The sequence below is a fragment of the Pogona vitticeps genome, chromosome ZW-PAR (assembly GCF_051106095.1).
Source record: "Pogona vitticeps strain Pit_001003342236 chromosome ZW-PAR, PviZW2.1, whole genome shotgun sequence".
In the NCBI taxonomy this organism is placed as follows: Eukaryota; Metazoa; Chordata; class Lepidosauria; order Squamata; family Agamidae; genus Pogona; species Pogona vitticeps.
In genome coordinates, this window is record NC_135800.1 from 445,033 (window position 1) to 465,889 (window position 20,857).

General features: G+C 47.3%; 1 protein-coding gene across 2 annotated transcripts in view; it reads left to right on the forward strand.

Moving 5' to 3' along the window:
* COL5A1 (collagen type V alpha 1 chain) overlaps nt 1-20,857 on the forward strand; it is a 103,040-nt gene that overhangs the window by 9,362 nt on the left and 72,821 nt on the right. For both annotated transcript variants that reach the window (XM_072984553.2, XM_020812243.3), the window contains exons 2-4: nt 10,419-10,586; nt 12,661-12,874; nt 13,473-13,635. In XM_072984553.2, the coding sequence (XP_072840654.1) occupies nt 10,419-10,586; nt 12,661-12,874; nt 13,473-13,635 (545 nt within the window). The remainder of the gene's footprint in view (nt 1-10,418; nt 10,587-12,660; nt 12,875-13,472; nt 13,636-20,857) is intronic.

Here is a 20,857-nt window from a genome sequence, read left to right on the forward strand (position 1 = left end):
CGATACCCAGGAGTCCAACTAGACCAGTTGGAAAACTGGGGGCATCCTTTACGGCCGTGACCAGGAAAACAGGGAGAGGGTGTTTGTAGGTAGGAGGTTGTCCTCTGCTCGCCCTCCAGAGAGCTGCTTTGTTTCCAAGGGTGGAAACCAGGAGAAAGGGCAGTGTTTCGATGGCCTCCTTCAGGCACCAAATGGTTCTCCTGTTGAGGAGGTGGGTAGCGCTCGTGCGGGTCACCAACACAGAGGCTCAGGGACCCGATCCATAAATGACCCGCTGTGGCTTTCCCCTGCAGATTTGGGCTCCAAGGTGTGTGTAGGTGTCCAAGAAATGGTGAGGATGCCCCAAAACTTGGCCACCGCTGGTTTCAATGTTAACTCTGGGTAGATTCGTAACTCTGGAGTGAATTGTAAACATCCCATGCCAATATTTTTGTAGTGTTGAACGAAAGGGGTTGCAGGATAATTCACATCTTCGGCTTCTGAGAAGTCCACGTAATAGGCGGGCTATATTCTTTCATGGTTGCGTGGAATGTTTGATCCCCGGCTCCACAGCCAGATGCTCCAACCCACCAAGCCGGCTGCTTCTTCATGTCTCCAAGAACTTATGTTGTCAAAATGGGCTCTGCTCAGGGCTTCTTGGACCTCCAGACCACTCGCGATGGATGACGTGTGTAACCCTCGGTCTGAAGGAAAGGAAAAATTGCTTGTCTCCCAATAGGTTTACTCTAACACTTTAGTTACTCCTTTCTTGGAAGGAAAAGCAAAAAAATAAAAAATAAAAATAAAACATGGCCTGACAGGCATAAAGGTCTGAGGCCCTAAGAAGCCAATTTATTTATTGGTTTGCTTGATTTGCAGGCCACCTTTCTCCCCAAGGGGGCTCGCAATATTAAAAGAAATAGAGTTTAAAAACAGAGTTTTTAAAGTTAAGCCGAACAAGAAGAATTACAATGACAATAAATTATTATTATTATTATTATTAAGAAACAATCAAGCTCTCTGCTCATTAAAGTACCATTGAATAGTTTAAAGCAGGTGAACCTGACAAGCGATCAGGGAAGGCAAGGGAGGGGTCCATCAGGATGAATGTCAAACACCTGCCTTCCCCTCCACACACACAACACACACACACCACACACACCCTGATTGCCTTGCCAAGCCCTGAATGAGGAGCACCTGGGAGGGAAGGGGGCTGAGGCTGGATGGCCAGTCGGAGAGTTTTCTCTCAGGGCAGAACAGGCCTGTCCTGAGTCCTGCCTGCTCATCAAGGGAGGCCTTTCTGTCAGTCCCATCATCCTCACAAGGTGCTCTTGGCGGCCCCACGAGAGAAGGCCTTCTCGGTGGTGGCGGCTCCTTTAGACTCTGGAACTCCCTGCCACCGGAGGCGAAAAGGCCTCTTTCTCTTCAGGCAAGTTTTCCCTCCATAACCGGCGACCTGGATGGGGGTTTCTAAAATGGAGGGTCACCCACCCTGACTGCGTTGAAGGTGTTTTTAGTATTGACTTGGTTTATCGTTTTGAATGTGGCATTTGATTCTTGCTGTTATTAGCTTTTAGGGAAAAGGCAAGTTTAAAAAACACACACATACAGAGGGAAGGTCTTTGCTTGGTTGGCAACTGCTTAAAAGTCCACGCAAGGGGAGGAAAATCTCGGGGTTGGGGGGGTTAGGATTGCCAGCTTTTTTAGTCGCTGTGGGAGCGACTTTTTGGTGTCCCTTCCAAGATGTACAGAAGCACGAGAGAAACTAGTTCAGAAAGACACCTAAAGGTAAAATTCAATTAATCCCTTTCTTATGCCCTAGACTCCTGCCTCTGTCTGAAAAAAAAATTCAGAGTCTGCTTACTAATGCTAGGATTTAGTTGGGCTTTTGTTTCTAAATATGCTTCTGGTTATCATTATAGAGCCAGCCTTCTGCTTGGATTTAATATTTTTTTTTTTTTAAGTACACATTTTTAGAGGCTCGATTAAAGAGACTTGGCGAATTTCTGAGCGAGAGCTTCACACATCCCCGTCCGAGTTGGGTATGAATTTCACCTGAAGCTAAATTCAAAGTAGTTTTGGAAGTTCCAGTCAGGGGGCACCACATCTGAGGGAGCGCAAAGGAAATGAAAATAAGATTCTTCTCCTCTCGATTTGGGTTTGGAAAGAAAAAAGCAATTTTGTTGGTAGACAAAACATGACGTGTAAATATTTGCACCTTATAAAACCTTCTTTTGCAGCTTTTCCAGTCAAATTTATCCTTGGAAGGAGCCGTCAGTGTCACCGCAGTGTTGGCCCACGTGAACATGTCCAAAATGAGGACAATAACCTGCAGATGGTTCTCCTTCCAGATCGGACACACAAGAATGCCGTCCTGATTTTTATTTTTTTATTTTTTTGGATGCCAGGTTCCAGAATTCTCCAAGAATCCCTGAAGCAGAATCTTATATATATATAAAGTAAACTGCCAGTGTCCTTCCTAGGAATGGTAGAGTCTCTACCATTTCAGCTTCAGAGAAGGGAGCTCCCAAAGAAATCCAGCTTCCAAGGAGTAGCAGAACACCTTTCCTTTTTTGGAAATTAATGACAGGAAATAAACCCAGAGCTAGTCTGGGAAGCCCTGCAACTTGGCCCTTTCAGAGGCGAGCGAAATATAGGTGTCTGCAGATGTGGATCTGTGGCACGACTGCAAAAATCCAAAAATCTGAAAGGCAAATTTCTAGGAACCACATGCAAACCGTCCATGATTCCCTGACTGAATGAGGCATGAGGTCTGGAGGTAAACTTGAATTTTATGCTAGAGTTTTGAAGCCTTGCCTTGCAAATTTATATAGGTGCTTGTAACACGTTAGCTTGGGGGCAACAACATTAGATTTCGAAAGTAATTTCCTACTTGTTTTTTTTGGAGAACTTTTAAACATTTCTAGAAGCACTTTGGCTCCGGATTTCCATGCTTTGCTCCACTCTCCTCTGAATCTCACAGAGTTTGCTTGTTCGTGGAGGGGGGGGGCGTTGCACTTAAGAAAAGTTTAATTAAAAAGTCTTGGAAAAGTCGTGGGCAAAAGCACTCAGTAATGCCGTAAGTTTGAATGCAAGATAACTATGGGATTACTTTTAAGGAAAACAAAGTGAAAAGTAATGGGAATAAGTTTCTTTTAAGCCGAGGATTCTACATTTTAGGAATTTCAGAGGAAACGTTTTCAAGAGCACGAGGGTTTTCTTTCTTCCCCAGAAGTGTTCTGAACTCTCCTGCAATACCAAGCTGCTGAGCCAGCCTTAATCTCTGGCCTCCTCCTTCAGCTGAGGAGAACAACCACCATGTCGTCCTCCCTGGGGAAAGCAACGCTAAGGCTGCCAAGCGGAGCAGGAGTGCATCTGTGGGTGGTCCCTCTCAAACCGAGACGTTTCCATATCTGATCCTCTAGTCCTGAAAGGCTCACCTCCTTCAAGCCTCTTCTTCACCTTATTTTTTTAACCTTGGTGGTCCAGCAAGAGATGGATCTACGGCCAAACGCTACCCAGATGCCGTCTGGTTTGTATATATTCTGTTGATGCCAAGGTCCTTGTCGATCAAGGAGTGAAGAGGGAGGAGCAGAAGAGGCCCCAAAAAGTGGTGTGTCGAATAATTTGAAAAATATTTTGGTAAAAAGCTGGCATCTTGTGTCATGCCGTCGGGCATGGGGGCCGAAGTGGGTGAGCCCTCAGTGAGGAAGGTTGCCAATCAAAGTTTGTGCCAGGCACGGATGCTCAAAGCCAACCCCTATTCTTGTCCAGAATAGAGGAGAAAATCACTGGGCCTTCTGCAGGTCCATAACTAGGGGTTGTGTATATTTTTGTGTATTAAAATGTTGAGATATGACACATGCAAGCGAGATTTTTAAAATAAAATAAAAAGCACAATGCAGAAGCAGAATTCTGCAGGAATATTCACAAAACCTTGCAAAAACATTACTGATTAACCAGTTTCTGTTGGATGGAATTCATTCATTTATATTTATTTATTTTATTTATAGGCCATCTTTCTTCTGCTATGGGCGGCTCAGAATATTAAAAGGAATAGAATTAAAAACATAATAGGTTCAAGATTAAAATGAGTTAAACTATACACTAATTAAAATACAATTGAATAATGAAAAGCAAGTAAACATTAAAAAATAATTTTAACTCGTTCATCTTCCGAAAATCTCCAGCATCCGCTTAAAGTGGCTAGCCCCCACGGATCTGAAGAGACATCACCAAAGGCTTGACCATTTTTTAGAGGTTCTAGAGTGAACATGCCAACAGGCGTCATGTGCAAGATTTATAGGGAAATCAGATATATTTAACACAGGGTTTGCGCAACTATGTTCTAGGTCGATTCTTGCTGCCAACGGACCCGCCGTGGGCTTGCTGCCCGGCTGCTGAAGCTGCTTCTTTTCCAGAAGACCAGAAAGACGATGGATTGCAGACACTTTAAGAAACAGCTGCTCTGCACGGTGTGCCCATTGAAACAGACTATTTTTGTCAAAAGTTCCTCCTCTCTTCTGTATGTCTGCTGGCTTGTAACAAAGTCTCTGTTCTCTTTCCCCTTTGGAAAATGTGGGAGCCGTTTGTCATGTCCTGGCTTGGGATACAATGAGATCTTTTAGTCTTTTGGGTAGGGTTAAGGAGAGATTCTGCTGGTTTCATCCACAAGGATGTAACCCTTCACTTCCCCTCATTTTCCCACAGGTGAGAACAAATCTTCCTTCCCATTGGGAAGAGTTTCTGTTGCTTTGTTCACATTTTGGGGGCTTTCCCCCCAAAAAACAGCAATGGCTGTCAATTTGATGAGACCATTCACAAGTATTTGTTACATCTTTGCTTGTGTGTTATGTTCTGTGCCGTCAAGCCACAGCCGATATATAGCAACTCTAATAGGGCTTTCAAATTAAGTGAGAAATGTAAGGAATGTTTTGACCAGTTCCACTACCCCCCCCCAATGAGTTTCCAAATGTTTATTTAAACCCTGCTCTCCAGAGTCCCTGTCTGTCATTCTGTCCACTACATCGGCACTGGGAATCACACCTCGTTTCTTAGCACCATGTAAAACAGCGCCAGTATCTGATCCGTGGTGTATTTGTCCTGAATCTTCAGGGAAATCTGTGGAACTTCACTTTCACATGGAAACGTTGGCCAAAATAGTGTTGCTTTGGCCTAGTAAATCACACTAGAATAGGCCCACTGACTCAATGGGAATTTGGTGAGTCAACTCCTCCTTAGGTTTTGTTGATTCAAGTTGCCTCATGTTATTAAAGCAAGTGACACTGCAAACTACATTAAGTAAGAGCAAATGTACTGAGCTAAGAGTTTAGAAAGTTACTTTTTTGAAAAAGACCCTAGTTACTTTACTCATAATTCCATGCATCTAGGTGAGTGTTTAGAGGAATTGGTGGTGTTCAGTTTGGGATGGGTTGATCACCCTAATGGCCATAATGGTTCTCTCTAGTGGCCAGTTCTGATATTGCACCTTGAATTCTTGTATTCCTAGCCAAGTCCTGACATCACTGTGACTGTCTTGACTTTGAAAGTGGCGGTTCTAAGCCGTGACCCTCATGTTGCTTCCAAACCAGCCTCCGAAAGGTTCTTCAGCCTATGCCCTCGTTTCCTCCTTGCCATTCTTTCGCCGTGTGCTTTACCTCGAGTGATCGTTTGTGAGAAAGGGGTGGGGATCCTGGCCTGGGTTTTGTTATGGATTTTGTTATGGTCAAGGTGGAGTTTCAGAATTGGCCACAGCCGGGCACCTTTGGGCACACTTCCACTGCCTTTCCTCCGGCGTGCTGCTCTGAGGGCAGCGCAAGGTGTTCATAATGGCCAAAGCAGCTACTCCTTTTGCGAGCTGGGCAAGGAGAGTGGACACCAGGCTGTTCTCTTGCGAAGGAATGCATCCTGCAAAGAGTCTCTTTCAAAACAGCACAGCTTGGCTTCTGCTGCCAGCTTTGAACCAGGATGGTGCGTCAGTGGCTGCTGCAGATCAAAGACGGCAGGGAGAAGCTTCCAATTTCCTGTTTCACAGTTAATTGCATCATGGTTATGCCCATTTTCTTTCTTTCTTTCAGAATTCTCTCACAGGCCCCCTTCCCGCCCCCATTCCCTTGGCGTTTCTCTCTCTCTCGGGCAGAGTTTTGTGGCTTCTCTGTCTGGTGTTGGTGGAGGCTGTTCAGGTGCGAGGGAGATGCAGCGAGAACGCTACCTTATCTCTCCTCCCCTCGCCACCCCTCACCCCCCCTTGCCCTACTTTTCTTGCTTGTCCTGGCAGCCTGACATGGGGAAATGAAGGAAGCTTTTCCCGTGACTCTCTCTCTCTGCCAGAAAGAAGAAGAAGAAAACAAAGTGCCTGCTACATTTCTACCAGGAGAAGCACAGGGCCAGGGCTGGAAGGAAAAGATGCTCCTGCTGCCCGTGTCGGCCAGCCTAGGGGCTTGAACCCAGAACCTTAGACCCCCAACTGGGGAAGGAACTCCTTTTTCCAAGAAACAACGGTGGAAGGAAGAAATTTGCCCTGCGTGGAGTTTCCTGCAGGACCAAACCCTTCTCCATCGGTACTGAATCCCAACACGCAATACAGGCATGTTGTTCCCTTCAAGAGGACTAGAAAGATAGGATGCTTCAGTTACTCCTGGAAGTATAATTTCTGGATGCTCGTGGCTCTTCCTGGAGTGGCCTATTGTTGTAGCCCTTCCAGGACGTGTGGCCTCTGGAGCGCCAACCACACATTCTGGAATGGGATATTATTTTTTGACATTTCAAGAAGTGTGTCACCCACAGACTGCATTTTCCCTGTTCCTGCCCCAGTGCTAGCTGGGAGTTTTCTGAGCAGGAAGCTTGGGCGGAACTAGGCCTAGCTCGGCCTCAAATCCTTCCTGTTTAGGCCTTGCGCCCAGGCGAGCCGCATTCAAGCGTCTGTCTGACACCTGTAAGGTGGATACAACTCCAAGAACGGTGGATTATGGTATTTGTAGTCCTGAAAATAAAAATTTAAAAAATCCCCTCCCTAACGCCGTCTATGGGAAATAAAAAGGTGCTCTTCACCAGCTCACGAGCAAAGGCCTCTATTGCGGTCGACTTCAAAGAAGGGCTCCTCCTTCGTTGTTTGGCTTTTCTTCAAATACATTGCAACTCGTAATTAGCCAAATCAAGTCCTACTCACTGCCCCTCCAGCCGTGAAAATTCATGTAGGCTCTTGCACAGCTGAACCCAGAGGAAAGAAGCACCGCAGCCATGGATGTTTATTGAAGCCACTGGGGTGGAACGGGGAAGCCACAAGACGGCTCGGGCTTCAGAGGACCTTTTTTTCCCCCCCTATTGCAGCCTTTCAAGCATGGAGCCCGTAGGTGCTGAAGGAGGTTCCACACAGGTCTTTTTTTTGTTGTTGTCTTCCACCTTTGTTTCTTGTTGGAATTTTGTTGGAATTGCTTGTTGTGGTGCTTTCAGAATTTTTTTTTTAAAAAGGAACTCTCGCCCACCTAGGCCTCCTTTTCTTGCTAGGATCTCCAGCCGTGGACCTTACCTGTCATTGCTCTAAATTTATTAAAATCCGCTTTCCTAAAACCCATCATATTTGTGTGCCTACACTCTGTCTCGGTTTCCTTTGAACTCAAGTGGAACGTGCTCGCTTTCTCCCAGTGCTCCTCTTGCGGCCACCCCTGCCATCAAGTCACCTCTATTGATTAGGATCAAGTCCAGGATAGCCACTCCTCTGGTGTCTTCCGCCACTTTTTGTAGGTGCCAATGATCAACCGTGCTCGCCAGGAGTGCCTTGGAAGGTCCGTCTGTGGCCGGATTTGTCTGTTAAAAGGTATCAAGATCATTGAAGTATTTCGTTACGACTACATCATGCCTCTCTGAAATTCTTGCAAATTGTTCTTCAGAGGTTTCCCCTGGTCATTTGGGTGGTCAGCCATAGACTCCCACCACCACCCCCATGTTCCTTTCGTTTCTCGACCCAGTTGTATTCTTGAGGTCCGACCAGTGAGAGGAGTGAAGCAGGAGCTGGGGATCCAGAGCCGGAGGTAGACCGTCGTTGGGAGCATGGGACCAAACACAAACAGGGAGGCGCAAAAGGAGCCAAATCGGAACAAGCCCAAGGTCAGACGCTGGCAGGCTGATCTCGGCAAGGGGCTCGCAGGCGGCCAAGAGTGGCGGCCAAAGACCAGCCAGGGATGTTGTTGTCGGAGGCCGGCTCCCCACCCATTCCAGCTTGGCACGGAGGTTTCTTGGAACCTTCTTGGCCGCGCGTGCCACATCCGTGGTTTGGCAGTAAGCGCTTCAGCGTTAGCTTTTCTGAGGGGAAGGGTGTTTTGTTGGTGGTGTTGTGTTTTTTTTTAATCAGAAAGGCCCTGGCTTCTGAAATTCCTCTCCTCAGACAGAAAGCGCAGGTTGAGAGAAACAGATTATTATTATTATTATTAATTTGCTCACATCTCCATCATTTGTGGAAGCGGTCTCTGAAAAACGGGTGCCTTTTCTCTTTGGGAAGCAAAATGGGTTGCCCCTGCATGCGCAGCCACACAGAAGCTCAGCATGCGCAGATGCCTGGCAGTTCGGAGGGACTGCTGGACAGCTCAGTGGTTTCGATCCATGGCTGTGGAGCCTAAAGGTGGGGAGTTTGATTCCCCCGTGGAGCCTCGTGGACACGGGCTGGATTCGGTGACCTATAGGGTCCCTTTCCATCTCTGCAGTTCTAGCATGATGACGACGTTGTGGATGATGACACGAAACATCCAATTTAGGGTTCCTGGAGAGCTCGGTGGGATAGAGAGGGGCCAGAGGTTCAGAGTTCGATTCCCCCCCCCTTGGGCCTCCTCGATAGGGGCTGGACCCTTGTGATCTACAGGGCCCCTTCCAGCTCTGCCGTTCTGAGGTTATCATTCGGTTATCATCATCAACTCCCCCCTGCCCCCGAAGAAACAACACACTTGATGTTTCAGGACCTTATAGTACTAAGTCCAAGCAACAACATGGACATGACTCTTGTGTCCCCTTTTCAGAAAGGCAGATGAATTAGTGATCGTACTGAAATGTGGATGGAAAAAAGATCTTAGTATCTCTGGTTTTTCACTGCTCCTTTTTTTCCTTCCTGTTTTATGCTTGGCGTCCAGTCATGGTTTTGTGTTGAATTGTGCGTTTCTCGGGTAGTTTTGCATTGCACCACCTTCGGCCCACTTTGGTCTGGAATGATGGGAGAGAAATTTGTTGAATAATAAAATGAACAGTGCAAGAGACACCTTGGGCTTCTGCAAGAGCAATTACTGGTCCAGGTTCTTCCTCTTCGTTGCTTTGTGACAGCTTCTGCCCCTGAGGCCATCTGGCTGCTTGTACAGGCTGGGAAGTTGTTCTGTCCCCCCCCCCCCCCCGATCATGGAATAATGGAATCAGAAGGGTCCTGTAAGGTCATCTAGTCCCACCCCTGGCTCAATGCAGGAATCTAAGTCTCTGGTCTCTGGATCAAGCAAGGGTTTCACGTCTCGCCGCCAGATGGCCATGTTAAAACCAGGGATGGGAAGTGGAGTCACAGTCCTCGCTGTCAAGTTGGACTTAGCTTGCGCTGGCAACTCAACTTGGACTAAATTTGGGTTTCTTTTTTTTCAGTGATTGGAACTCTACTCTCGAATCAGAACTCACCTACTTCTCCCTTTTTTTCTGGGGAAAAAAGGCTTGTATTTAATAGGGACTCGGACTTGAGGCTTCGGACTCAAGACTTGGTACCAAAGGCTCAGACTTGGGACTTGATAAGAAAGACTCAGACTTGGGACTTGATACCAAAGACTCACCAACATCCCTGGTTAAAACTGAGCTATGTCTTAGATTCTGTGAATCTCTCAGTCTTTTTACTGGCTGTCTAGGTTACTATTACGACCATTTCTTTGGTTTCTATACCACCCCATTTGCGCCTTGCATGATTCTAGGGGCTTTACAGGTCCGACGTCTGCCCTTTGCAGTTTGGCACTCTGGGGTTAGGATTCGAACGTGGGTCTTCGGTTCACCCGTTATGCGCTGCGGGGAGTGTATGATGTCACACTTTCGACAGAGAAACCCCTGGAAGGGTTGCCTCAAGTTAAAAGTTGGAATCAACTTGTCAGCACAGAATTAGGATGATGATTCTCATTGGAGTCCAGGAATGCCAGTGTGTTGGTCGGAATGCATGTGTCTATGTGTAATCTCACTGGGGGGAAAAAACCTTTTTTACATTTGAAGCTGCCTGAAAACCTCTCCATGCCATTGAAAGAATCTATGGTCTATGCAATTAATGGTGATTTGTTTGGTTCCATTTGTTCTCTTTTTCTTTTTTCCCCGGAAAGCAATCTATTTGATGTTTTGTTATTTCTGCGCAGAGCCTGGCAGATCGGAATTGTCTGGCGACTCCCTTTTCCACCTACTGATTGTGGCCTCTCCCCCTCCTTTTTTTTCTTGTTTTCCAGCTGAGCCTGCCGATCTCTTGAAGGTGTTAGATTTCCACAATTTACCTGACGGGATCTCGAAAACGACAGGTTTTTGCACAAGTAGAAGGTCTTCCAAAGGAGCCGATGTGGCCTACCGAGTCACAAAAGATGCCCAGCTGAGCGCCCCCACCAAACAGCTCTACCCTGGTAAGGTTTGTTTGATTAGACATAGCCTTTGTTGTGACCCTAAGCATGCCAACATTGTTGGATTTTGGAAGCTAAGCAGGGTCAGGCCTGGTGAGTATGTGGAAGGGGGACCATCAGAAGAAGGTCCTTCCCAAAACAACAGATATGCCTCTGGCTGACAGCTAGAGTTGACCCCACATAGCCAGGGGTCCCGATGTCTGGATTCAACAGAAGTCCTCTTCCATTGCTCCTTGTGGTACAAAACAGACCAAAATCACACCTGAACGTGGCTGCTAAGCAGGGTCATGCCTGGCAAATACCTTGATGACACACTGCCAGGGCGTCTTTGGGATCTCCAGGTAGGGCTTAGAAAGAGTCCCGCACGAAACCCAGGAGAGCCATCATGGCTACTAGGGCAGAGCCCGCAACGGCAGGCAAGAGGGTCCGATGGCCCCACTCCGTATAAGACGGATCCCCAGGTTCTTACAGTTGCTAGAGGTTAAACTTCTCCAGATAACAGAGAAGCTGGCCAGAGGGTGGAGGAAGGAAAACGATAAAGACCAGCTGTCTTCAGGCGAAGGACTGGAGATACAACTGAGAGTTTCGGCTTCTCTCCTCTGCCTTGCCAAACAGTCAGAAGCTTCTTGACTAGGTTTCAGTTGAGGATGGTGCCCACCTGGGGGGGGGGGTCTGGGGGCCTCCTGAGCGTCCCAGACCCTGCAAGGGTTCATCCAGCCTTCCTCAGCCTGGCTGCTACCTGCATTTCCCAACACCTTCGAAGAAAGCCAGGTGGGGAACTTGACTTTGAAATCCATGGATGTGGCCCCCGGTGTGTGAGGATTCAGGAGGGGGGGGGAGAAATAAACGTAGTAGGAAAAAGGCTGGGCCAGGCGGGATCAACGTACAGTCTTACTTGGGAGACACATATTTCCCCTGTCGTTCAAGACTGAGGTCACCGAAGGGACGAAATCCCCCCCCCCCGAGAATTATTCCCAACCTCACAGAATTGTTCCTTGTTCCTTGATTTCAGAGCAAGGGCTGCTCTGGAGGAGCGGACAGGCCGGCCCCCCTCACTCAAAGCACCTCCCGTGGGTCTCGGTTTGAATACTGTGGGGCTGATCTCAGGCCACGAAAAAAGGAATTTGGGTGATGAAACTCTTGAGATGGATGAAGCCTGGTGTGCAAAACCACCGGCAAGCCAAGGGGCATAATTTAGACCTCAGATGAGCCCGTTGGATGGCGGCCAGGGCCTCTCCGAACCCTTCCGCCCCGTTCTGTGTAATAACACACATCGTTCCCAACAACGAGATGTTACTTCGTTCCCAACAAGCAAATGAGTAGATGGAGAGATCAAGACAACAGGAGTAATTGTAGAGCAGTTGTCAAATATAAGTGGAGTTTGGGGATTTGACAATGAAGGGTGTCGAGGTGGAAAGAGGCCAGGACAAGCGGCTGGGCCCAAAAGCCTATATTTGGGGCTAATTAGAAGGTTTTGTTCCCTTAAGCTGGTAGTTTTCAGCTCCTTGCGCCCAGCCCCCTTTGAGCCGCTGTCAACGTGGCACAACACTGAAAGTGGTCGTCTTTTCAAACAGAACAATCTCCCCAGGAGACAATATACTGGAATGGTTTTAGCAGAGTTTTCCCAAAGTGCAGCTACTAGGAATCAAGCCCTCCAAGGGAGGGTACTCGTGTGTATGGGTGTGTTTTTGGGAGACTGAGAATTGAGTGGGAAAAGATAGATAATCATAGAACTGTAGAGTCTGAAGGAACCTCAAAGGCCATCAAGTCCAACCATGCACTGCTGCAGAAAGTCATTTGTTTGTTCCTTCCTTCCTTCGTTTGTTTAATAGCCTTAGGTCTCCCAGGTATGCCTTTCACAATTCAAATTTGCATTGGTGACTTCAGCTGCGACTGCTCCCCGGTGCATCACCAGATAAGTCTTCGATGTCTCCCCCATCCAAGCATTAACTGGGTCTGACCCTGCTTAGCTTCCAAAAACCAGGGAAGGTCCATTGTGTTCAAGGTTGTATGGGTGGTCATACAATGGAGAGAATTCACCGGTCTCATCGGCTCCTGCTCCCTTTCCCGATTTCAGCGTCTCCATTCCCCGAAGACTTCTCCATCTTAACCACTGTAAAAGCAAAGAAAGGCAGCCAGGCCTTCTTGATTTCCATTTACAATGAACAAGGCATCCAGCAGATTGGCATGGAGATGGGGAGGTCTCCCGTATTCTTGTACGAGGACCACACCGGGAAGCCAGGCCCTGAGGACTACCCTCTCTTCCGGGGCATCAACCTCTCGGACGGCAAGTAAGTAGCCCCCTTTGTTTCTGTTTCTGGGCAGGGCAGACTCCATGGTGGGGGAGAGTCCCCAGGGCCCATTGGATGCCTACTGGCGGGACATCCTGGTGGTGCATTGGAACTCCTTTTGCAAGGGAAGATTTGGGGACTGAAGGTCTTTCAGGATCAGGTCCACCCAGATTGGTGCCTCCAGTCCGATCCAGGACATGGAACCAGGGAGCTCCCTGGCATACCTTATGCCAACTAGCCTTCCAAGCCAGGGATTCTAAGCTGGAAGCGTTCTTATGCTAGGGCTGGGTGAGGGTTGTGTGGGCTGGACTGAATTTAGACTTTGCTTATTCTTCCACTTTAAAAACAACAGAAAAAACCCTCCCAAAGTATGTGCCCATAAAAAGCCGAATCCCACCATCTGCATTCACTTGTAAGGCCAGAACAAATGGGCATTGCTTCACTTAATTGGCATAACTGGGCTTTCGTCCAACATGGGGGGGGAGAGGGCAGGAGGTCCGTCGGAGTGATCCAGTCCCTTGGAGGACGAAGCTTTGAAATCCGCCAGCCTGTTCTTAAAAGTTGGGGTCCTTCTTAACCTCCCTTTTTTATTTCCCAGGTGGCATCGGATAGCCATCAGCGTGCACAAGAAGAACATCACTCTGATTTTGGATTGTAAAAAGAAGATCACGAAGTTCCTGGACCGGAGTGACCATCCCATCATTGACGTCAATGGTATCATCGTATTTGGCACGAGGATTTTGGATGAAGAAGTCTTTGAGGTGAGGAAGCAAGGAGAGAAAAGGGCTTGGAGAGCCAGGAAGTTATTTGAGGGGGAGAAAAAAAATTAGGGAATGCTGCCTTCTTGCTCTGGAATAATATTTGGGATCAGAAATCGTGGTCGGTGGGAGTTCGTGTTGTCTGTTGACCAGGCCAACATTTGGAGGGTCAGAAAGAACATCCTCCGTCCATCAGTGGCGAGACCCACGCCAGCCGGAAAGAAAGGTTGGTTTCCCACCAGTTGAGGGAATCTTTGGAGCCAGCAAGAGAAAGCAAGTTTGCCGAAGAATTCTCCCTTCCCGGCTAGGTCACCAAAGCAAGGCAGAAAGAATTTGCCCATTGCTCTTTGCAAGCATCCTTATTATATCAAATTAATTAATTCTCTGAACTGTCACGCTTCGGATACTTGCCACCCATTTTCCCCGTGTGGCTCCACCTGCCTTCACCGCGCTTTCCATTTCCAGCGCCCGCCTGACACGCCAGGCCTCGCCTGATCTGGAGAGCTCATCAAGGTTGGGCTTAGTTCGTAGCAAGACGGAAGACCAACCTGCCTTGTCTTCCCCGTTCCATCTTGAACACACCCATCCCATCGGATCTGGGAAGCTAAGCAGGGTCGGGCTTGGTTTGGCCTTGGATGGGAGACCCTTCCCAGGGAAAACTGGGGACGTCCAGGCAGGGCTAGGGAAAGATCCGGTCAGATGGCTTTGGATCTTCTACCAGCCAGTGGTTGCTAAGTGGGGCAGTCCGTAATTGGCGTCAACCAACCAACCAACCAACCAACTGCCCATTCTGGTTTAGATGGGCCAAGAAGACACCATTGATAGGCACTTTTAGAACTGAGAACCGGCAAATGGAAACCAAAGTGTGCTGCTTATCTACCACCCCATAGCGCTTAAAGCACTCTCTGGGTGGTTTACAAATTTAATTAGGCAGGCGGCCCATTGCCCCCTCCCCCGGTGAGATGGGTACTCAGTTTAGCAACCTTGGAAGGATGGAAGGTTGAGTCAACCTTGAGCTGACTACCTGAAACCGTTGGGGTTGAACTCAGGTGATGAGCAGAGTCTTGAGTGCAGGACTGCAGTCGAACCACCACACCGCAAGGCTCCTGGCATTCCAAGAGTGGCGCATCCGATGAGCCTAGAGGGAACGCTTGTTCCAAAGGCAGTGTTTTCTAAGATTTACAAGGTTGTTAGTGGTTTCAAGGTTAACAATAGGAGAGTCTTGACCTGCATCCAGAAATGAGCACCAAATGACCCATAGGCGAGATGAGCTTCATGTGAATTCCTGGCTCCTGTCGTCCGACGGCTTCTTCTGTCTTCTTGGTGTTATTATTATTATTTTCCCTTTGAAACATACCTTTGGCTGGCTAACGATATGACAAACTCTGCTGAGGAACAGTGTGTCTGCCTGGCTGCTTATTATATGGTAACAAGATCCCCCATATTTCACAAGTTTATGGGATGTTTGGTGGGCTTGTGTAGCCGAAAGAGTGGGGTTTGGGTTTGGCCGTACAACGGAAATCCAGCCTCCAGTTTTCATCGCGGTCCGGAAAGGCTGACTTATTCCCCACAGGGACCGGTGTTAAGTATCTCCCATATTTTCCACAACTGCTCAGCTACAGATGTTTCCTGCAGGCAGCAAACACACACACACACACACACTCCCCGACAATGCACAATTATATCAAATTATTTTCTTGGGGGAGCCGACCCTTTTAGTAAGCCGAAATGGAGGACAGTTTATTGACCTAAAACGGTGACATTGCGTGCATTAGCTGGAATCCTAATTAGTCAGATTTCTCCTGGCCAGGAATTTCTGTGCCAGCTTCCTCGCCCTACCAGGGCATGAATGCGCTTGACTGTGTTTGCCTGCAGGGGTGTGGCTAATAGGAAGCGACAGCCATGCTAATAAGCCTCTGGGCGGAACGAGGGCTGGGTGTTCCCCGACCAGCTTGAAAAGATGCCCAGTTATTCCATAGGGGACACAACACGCACAGTTGTACTCTTGCTGCCTGTCGAGAATAATACTCCTGGGTACCTCTCATGTTCTGCCGCTTTTGGGGGGGGGGGGCTGGGGACTGGTGGGATATTTAATCCAGGATGGGGGGCAGAGAGTTATCTGAAGGATGGCCAAACTAAGGTTCACAGGAGGCCAGGTGAGGGAGGCAAATTTGCTTGAAAATAGAGGATGTCTAGTGACTGAGCGCCTTATTCACAGCGGTGTATGCTGTTCCCAGCATCTGTGGGCAGATGTTGTCTTGAAATTCTCCACACTGTTTTTTTTTTCGGGAAGAGAAATGGGGAACTATTTCACCAAATATCTGCTGGAGTCTAGCTGTTTCTCAGAGGTGGGGGGTCCAAGAGTGTTGTTCCTATTCTTATTATTCATATTTGTGTTTGGATACCATAGTCTTTCGAGACTGAAGGATGCCTACTACTACTGTTTGTATTCATACTGATATTTGTTATCTTCGTATTTTTATTCTTCGTGTTCTTATTCATGTTCGTGTTTATTCGTGTTCATATTCTTATTCCTGTTTATTTGTATTCGTAATCTAATTTATATTCATTTTCATAGTCTTTTATTTATTTGTTCTTATTCGTGTTTTAATTCATATTCGTATTTGTGTTCATATTCGTATTCTTACTTATGTTCTTATTCATATTATCTGTGTTCTTATTCGTATTCATATTTGTGTTCATATTCATATTCTTATTCGTATTATTCGTGTCATTATTTGTATTCGTATTTGTGTTAATATTCGTATTCTTATTCGTGTTCCTATTCGTCTTATTCGTGTTCTTATTCATATTTGTGTTCATATTCATATTCTTATTCGTGTTCTTATCCGTGTTCGTATTCTTATTCGTATTCATCTTCTGTCACTGCCAGTGTCAGTCAGAGCAACTGGGTTGGCTATCTGGGCGCGTCTTCTACCTGCCCCTTGACCCTGGGTCATTTTAGGCCATCAGGATGAGGGGATCACGGTGGGAACCACCAGAAAAAGTGGTAGAAAAAAAAAAACTTCTAGAAATAATTCTGCTGAGGCACCTTGCATTTCTATGGCAGTGTGGAAAAGAGAAAATGTTGGAAGAAATCAGAGTATTACAATATTATATTAATACGCAATGATCAGATAGCTGTGCATTTTGAGAAGTCCTGGCTCAACCCTTTTGCCTCGTTCTTCAGGGTCCTGCAGACTTCCTAAAGGCTCCGGAGAAATGGCTGCTTATAGATTTTGCCTCTACTCCCGTTTCTTATAATAACAGCAGCTTCCCTTCAATTCCTTTCGCACCGGAGTTCCCAACCTTGGGTGACCCAGGTGTTCTTGGACTGCAACTCCCAGAAGCCTCCCCGTTAACTGTCTTGGCCAGGATTTCAGGGAGTTGCAGTCTAAGACCACTTGGGTCACCCAAGGTTGCTTTGGCCGATAGGGCGGAGAGTGATGGTGATAGCCACTAGAAATGGGATGTCCAGAGTTTCTGGACTACCAAGACCATAATCCTCCATTCCGGGAATTCCACTTCTCTTGCGGACACCTTCCAAATTCCTGAGTGTGGCTCACCTGGGAGAAAGGCCTCCCTTGGGAGGCTGAGCTCGGCCTCGCTCTGCCCAAGCTTCCTGCTCAGAAAGAAAACTCCCAGAGAACACTGGGGCAGGAAGGAGGAAGCAAGGGCGGAGCTCGGCCTCGCTCAGCCTCCCCAATGGAGGCCTTTCTCCCAGGTGAGCCACAGGGAGTACTTTGTAGGGAGTCTACCAGGCAATTGGTTGTGTTATCCAGGGCTGTGGCGTTGTTGTTACCTTCGCTGCACTCACAAAAAAGTAACCCATTGCCGTTGATGGTGTCCCTCCTTTCTTGCCTTTGTTGTTTTGGAGGGAAATCCTGGTAAATCGCTTTCTGGTGCCCTCTAGTGTCCGATTCTGACCCTGCACCTTAAAAATACTTGGAAAAAAATACAGTGTTCCCTTTGTCACAACCGAAAAGTGATAAGAAAAACCTTTAAAACTCTTGCTCAATTTACAGCATTTTGGGCAATGCGTAGATGCATTTGGGCAGAATTGTTAAAGTTTGGGCTATTAAAAATGACTGGGCCACTTGGGACACAAGAAACAATGTTATAACTACTTGTTACATTGTTGTTGTTGTTTTGTAATGTAGCCTAGTTAGACCGATGGTTACCCAAAATGTAACTATTTGCAGTTGATTATACAACTTGCAATACAAGTTACATTCAAGTTCTGGGTAGACGGCCCTGCTTCACTTTCCCCTCAGTGTCTTGTTTTTTCTTTTTTTTTCTCTTTTTTCATTTTTAAAGAAATCAGCACAAAATCTGAGCGGACCTCTGGCTGGCCAGGAATGCTTGCTTTTTGGAGGGCTTGAGAGAGATTCAGCAGGAGCTTTCAGCTGAGGGACCTCCTGATTAGAGATGTAAAATTTCTGAAATTTATCTCTTTTTCTTCCTATTAAAAAAAATTCCTGTTTCTCCCCCCTCCCTGGAGAAAATACGGAAATTTTCAGGAATTTTACATCTCTAGAGATAACTTATAAATACATAAAATCTCAGAAGTCTCTCATTAAGGCTTTCATTTCATATAGTTTGAATACCACGTCATAAACATATTATTTATCCTTGTAAAAGAACACATTTCACACTCCATTCCCCCCCATTTTTTTGAGAAAAAAATAGCTTTTGGGGGAGGGGGAAAAGTCCCCCCCAGCTTTTCTGTTTTTTTTTCCCCCTTGCAGGCCTTCCCATCTCTACCCATGATGGAACAACGTCAGATGGGGCTACCCCACGGATGGTGCCTTCCCCCCCCCCCGTGCAATCAAGCCACTCCTGGCTTGAGAGGGAGCTTGACTCTCGTGCTTCCAGGAGGGGCGGGGGCGTCGTAATAAGCAAGGATCCCAACACTTCCAACTTCCAAACAGTCCGTTCGTAATCGACGGATAGGAGAAAAGAGTTTGAAAATGTTCTTTGAGTGGAAAAACAACAACTTCCTCTCATTAAAATTCAATTAGTTTTAGCTGCAGAGCAGGAGACCGTCCCTCTGCAGAGCAGGAGAGAGGGGGGTGGCCAGTGGAAAGGGAGAGAGAGAGAGATTTGACCGCCAGCCAAGGCTGGTCTTCCAGGCATGCAGGTTGCCTTTTATGCTGAGAGGAGGACCTGACATGAAGGATCTGCCCTTGTCGGGGAAGATTTGCATCCGTGGCATGACGGCCAAGGCAGGGGGACCTCGGTTCACTGTTCTTGGAAGGAACGAGCGGAGAGGCGGCTGCTGTGAGATTAATTAGGGGCAGAAATGCAGGGTCAGATGTTCACGAGCCAGAGAATCAATCACACTGTGTTTCTGTGTCACAAAGATATGCTGAGAAGTGTGTTTTTGACACCTGAGGCAGACCCCAAAGGAGCTCACCCTACAGTCCAAACCTGGATATTTTTTTTAATGCAGTACTCTCAGGCAACAGATAAATGAATCAGTGGATACTGAACCTGCGGATAGGGGGGTCCTACTGTACTGTCATTGTTGTGTGAATAACAAGGATTTGAAATCTTGCCAGATGGCTCAGACTTTCTAGGTAGATGATTACGGTTCATATGAGGTATATACTCTGCAGCCTTACTGTTTTACTGGTCAGTTGCCCATAACAGATATCGATCTGTTTATGTGGAAACAGGGAGCCACCCAGGTTTGCTGGACCCCACTGGCTTTGTTTGTATTCCGATTGCTCTGGACACTATGCATAGCATGGTCTCTGCCTTCCTCTAGTGGCCAGTCCTGGTAATGACATCACGGGAATACCTATTTTTGGGATTTTTCTTTAAATATTTTTAATATTTTCAGACCGTGCATAAGTAAATCACGGCTACTGATCCCATGGATAAGGAGGTTCTACTGTACCAGTGAAGCCATTGTTTACCTCCTAAGGACCCGTCTCAAGACAGCAAGCTTATGTGCAAGCCACAAGAAATCAAACCATGACTTCCAACCCAACAGGCATGCACTCGTGGGAGTGCTTGAGATGATCAGGGCCTCGATCTAGCCCAGGATCTGGCGAGACGTGCTTGTGATAATGGGAAATTCTCTCCCTTTGCAATTTGCAAAATGAAATGAAGGGTATTCGTTCTGGGAGTGGAACGGGGTGTTCTTTGCTCAGCTAGACCAGCGAGCCCGGGCTGGCAGCCAGACGTAGTTTAAGCCTCTTGAACCTTTTTAGGGAGGAACCAGAGAAGGCAGCTGGTGTGGTGGAACCCCTCCATCTCTAAGCCTTCCGGCCATGATCCTGGCTCTTCTTTTGCTGTTGCGATTTCTGCTTTAGCAAGGGAAGAACATTTCTCTTTTTTAAAAAGAGAAAACCACCTCACAATTCTAATTAAATTCCAGCAGCCTCGGCTTTCTTCTCAGCTTCTGTCATATTTTAACGATCTCCGAGTTGGACTGTTTTGACGCGTCCGCCTCTCCGATCAACGTGTTGTTATGGGTCTGAAAGAGATTGCTGAGCCTGAACTATTATGCTGTGAAAAATATCCGAAGCTCAATTAGAGAGATCACGAAATGCTCTCAGAGTCTAACCTTGCAGCCTCATGGGATGGGAGCAGGTAACTTAAAGTCTCTGCCCGTGGGGCCACTGCTGACTCTTGCTGATAGCGGACCAGCTCTCCATGTGTCAGGCAACGGGTTCTATTCCAGACTTCTCAAGTTTAGAAGACGTGTAGGAAGAGAGTCAGGAAATGCTCTTCTCTGACTGAAGCCCTGGATCGCGGTGGGTGGTGGGGACAAGGCTGGATGAACAGGTGCAGGTGGTTTAGTACGAGACACATATAGAGAAGGAGGCATGGGGTTTTGGGGGAATTCATAGCTGCAGCCACCAGAAATTCCCTTGGCCCAATTTCTGGGAGCTTTGCCCAAATCCTCCCCAGTCCTTTCAGGTGTGTGTGATCGCTTTCACCTGAGAAATAATGGCTTCTCTCGGGCATGATAAAAACAGAGGGAGCAGCTCATGGGAACTCCAAAGCATTATGAATGTGGTCATTTCCTGAGAGGCGTAAGAAGCAGGGAGACTACCAGGCCTATAATGCCTTGCATTTTCCATTGAATGTAGCCCTGCACAGCCACTTCCTCCGCCTTCATCTTACCTGAAAGAAGCCGTTATTTCTCAGCTGAAAGTAAGCAACTTCTATTTCAGTGTAACCTGAATCAGAAGACAACCTAAACATGCAGTTC